This window comes from Myotis davidii, unplaced genomic scaffold (assembly GCF_000327345.1).
Source record: "Myotis davidii unplaced genomic scaffold, ASM32734v1 scaffold526, whole genome shotgun sequence".
Lineage (NCBI taxonomy): Eukaryota > Metazoa > Chordata > Mammalia > Chiroptera > Vespertilionidae > Myotis > Myotis davidii.
The window spans coordinates 458,703-462,184 of NW_006296797.1; the positions used below are offsets into that span (position 1 = coordinate 458,703).

At 50.1% G+C, this 3,482-nt stretch overlaps 1 protein-coding gene across 2 annotated transcripts in view; it reads right to left on the minus strand.

Annotated features, from left to right (window-relative positions):
* The window catches only part of RAB43 (RAB43, member RAS oncogene family), a 22,624-nt gene extending 22,361 nt beyond the window's left edge, over positions 1-263 (minus strand). For both annotated transcript variants that reach the window (XM_015569648.1, XM_006772493.2), the window contains exon 1: positions 41-263. In XM_015569648.1, the coding sequence (XP_015425134.1) occupies positions 41-238 (198 nt within the window). In that variant the 5' untranslated portion in view covers positions 239-263. The remainder of the gene's footprint in view (positions 1-40) is intronic.
* Between the last annotated feature and the right edge of the window lie 3,219 nt (positions 264-3,482).

The following is a 3,482-nucleotide window of genomic DNA, read 5'->3' on the forward strand; positions in this document are numbered from 1 at the left end:
AGGGCCAGGCGGCCCGGGGACTCCAGGCCGGGCCTCCCACCTTGACCCGCTTGCCCTGGATCTCCAGCGTCTTCATGGTGAAGTCCACGCCGATGGTGCTGCTTTGGCGCTCCGAGAAGGCGCCGGTCTTGAAGCGCTGCACCACGCACGTCTTGCCCACGCTCGCGTCGCCCACCAGCACCAGTTTGAACAGGAAATCGTACTGCTCGTCTGGGTCCCCCGGGCCCGGCCCTGCCATGGCTTCACCGGAGCCGAGGGCCGGCAGCTCCTCCCCGTCAGGCCCCGCCCATAGCATCGCCCACAGATCCGCCCCCCAAATCTGCCCACATCCCGACTCCGCCCTCAACACCTAGCCAGCATCACCCATATTTCTATTCACCCTCGGCATCGCCCCAGCACTCGCCACGCCCCCTCCACCTATTTATTCCGCGCTTCACACCGCCCACCTCAGACCCTTCCTTAGCTAAGCTACTCTGCAGCCCAAACCCCAGATGCTGTCCAGTGCCTCCCTCCCTGTTCCACAGGCCTGGCCAGCCTGTCTAGGGTCGCTTGCCTGCTGCTCTTCCCCAGCCAGAAGCAGGCTCATAGGAATGGTGGGGACTCTGGGGCTGCAGGCCGGGGGGCCTGTTGACCCAGCACTTGGATCCAGAATGTCCTCCTCTCGAGTGTTCACTAGGGGAGTGGACAACCACAGCAGTGTCATCTTAGTGTTCACACTAACAGGGCAAATGATGCAGAATCCCTCCAACAGAAGATGGGATGGAAGGAAGCATTTTCCCACACTGAGGAAGGAAAAGGCCTGGCAGCACAGTAAAAAGGATAAAGGAGAAGTCTAAGAAATGAAGCTGGCTACAAAACTGGGACGGAGGCCAGAATCCTTGTGGAGAGGCACCTGGAAGCTGTGGCTCAAGATGGCCTCCCAGAACTCCGGGGCGAGGAGAATTAGGGAACCTCACTTGGTGGACAACTGAGCCAGAAAGAGGAGCTGGGACATCACAACCCCAAAAGAAAGCCTAGGGGCTGAAACAGCTGCTCAAATGTCTCAGAATAGGTTGGCTCAGCTGGTGTTATGGGGGAACCAACCCAGCTGAAATGCACCGAAGATTGGCCTGAGCAGAGGAATAGGGAGGTTTGTGGGCAGTTCTGTTGGACAAGCCAGCTCCCAAGATGGCCCAGTGAACCAGGGATCCTCAGAGAAATTATATTCAAACATCTGTAAGAAGCTTAAACTAGATCATATAGAACCTATTTCCCAAAGCACTTTCCAGCTATCAAGATGAAAGGGAATTAAGAACATTCTGCTCTCTTCATACAGCTCTCTTACAAGGGGACTATAGCATTCCAATTCCATTTATTCTTTTCTTCTTTATTGATTAAGGTATTACATATGTGTCCTTATCCCCCATTGCCCACCCCCACACACACACTCATCCCCTCAACCCCTGGTGTCTGTGTCCATTGGTTAGGCTTATATGCATGCATACAAGTCCTTTGGTTGATCTCTTCAATTCCATTTAATTCAGTAAGTTTGATTAATGCCTGCTATGGGTCAGGTATTCTTCTAGGGTCTTGAATACATCAGCAAAGAAGACAAAAATCCATACCCTGCCCAATAGAAAGGGGAATAGGGCCTTCTTGTAGCTTAAGGAGACCACAGAGAACAAGTCCCCCAGGACTAGTATACCCCCTGAGAACCCTTCACCAGCTTTACTGGCCAAGTGGGGAAGAGACTGGATGAGGAGACAAAGGTAGACCCATAGTCAAGGTGGAAGAGTTATTTGTTCTGGAAGAGTTTGAATTCCGTTACCATGGGAAGTAACCAACAGTACTAGACAGGCAACCCTCAAGTGCCATGGAAAAGCAATGATGGGAGCACAGCTTTGGTATGTCAGACAGGCACAGACAGTGGGAGCAGCAAGAAATAGCCTCCACTCAAAAGGAGTAGCAGCCTAACCAGTGTTGCTCAGTGGTTAAGCTTCAACCTATAAATCAGGAGGTCACAGTTTGATTCCTGGTCAGAGCATATGCCCGGGTCATTCATAAAAACCCCTCTGGCCTGGCCAGTGTGGGTCAATGGTTGAGCATCGACCTATGAACCAGGAGGTCATGGTTGCCCAGGTTGTGGGCTCAATCCCAGTGTGGGACATGCAGGAGGCAGCTGATCAATGATTCTCATCATTGATGTTTCTATTTTTCTCTCCCTCTCTCTTCCTCTCTGAAATTAATTTAAAAAACTTTTTTTAAGAGTAGTAGCCATGACCAATGTGGCTCAGTTCATTGGGCATCCTTCCGTGTACTATTACCAGTCAGGGTTTCCAGCTCCATCCCCAGTAAGAGGCATGCAGAAGGCAGCTAATGGATGGTACGCTCTCACATTAATGTTTCTCTCTCTCTGAAAATCAATTGAAAATTCTTTTTTTTTTTTTAAAGTAGCAGATGAGCCCTAGCTGGTGTGGATCAGTGGATAGAGTGTCGGCCTGTGGACTGAAAGGTCCCAGGTTTGATTCCGGTCAAGGACATGTACCTTGGTTGCGGGTACATCCCCAGTAGGAGGTGTGCAGGAGGCAGTTGATCAATGTTTTTCTCCCATCAATGTTTCTAACTCTCCATCCCCCTCCCTTCCTCTCTGTAAAAAATCAAAAATATATATATATTTATTTTTAAAAGTAGCAGATGAGATGGAATGGCTCTGGGAAGGTGGGGCATGTCAAAACTCAGAATCCCAGAAAAACATCTGCCTCCAGCTCAGAGTGGCTACCCAAGGCACAGGGTGGAGAAGGGGAAGGGAAAGATGAATCTAGGAGTCAGTATGAGACAAGGCTGCCACCAACTAGAGGCATGAGGATAGGAAGGAAGGAGGAACGTTGAACGTGTGGGATGGGATGGGATGGACAAGTGGCCAGATAGCCCAGTTGGTTTTTATATTGGCCCTGCCTGGAATTAGTTTGGGATGGGGTAGTGCATGTTGGTGTTGGCATAAATTTTGCCAGAGAGCCCAAACACCATTTGCTTTTGTAGGATGATGGAAATGTTCTAAAACTGGACTGTCATGAGTATTGTATGACTCAGAAAATTTATCAAAATCTTTCAAATGTATATTTATAATAGGTGAATTTTATGGTATGCAAATTATCTCTCTGTATAAAAGCCTAAGTGACCGTTTGACTGTTCAACCGATAGCTATGATATGCACTGACCACCAGAGGGCAGATGCTCAATGCACAGGCAGGGAAACATGGAACAGACTGATGAATCTCTGTGAGAAGGGGGTAGGGGGGAGGTTGGGAAGATATTAACCAAAGATCTTATAGCATACTAGAGACCTGGTGCACGGATTCGTGCATCAGTGGGGTCCCTCGGCCTGGCCTGTGGGGATTGGGCCAAAACCAGCAGTCCGACATCCCCTGAGGGGTCCTGGATTGTGAGAGGGTGCAGGCCAGGCGAGGAACCCCACTGGTGCATGAATCCATGCCCGGGCCTCT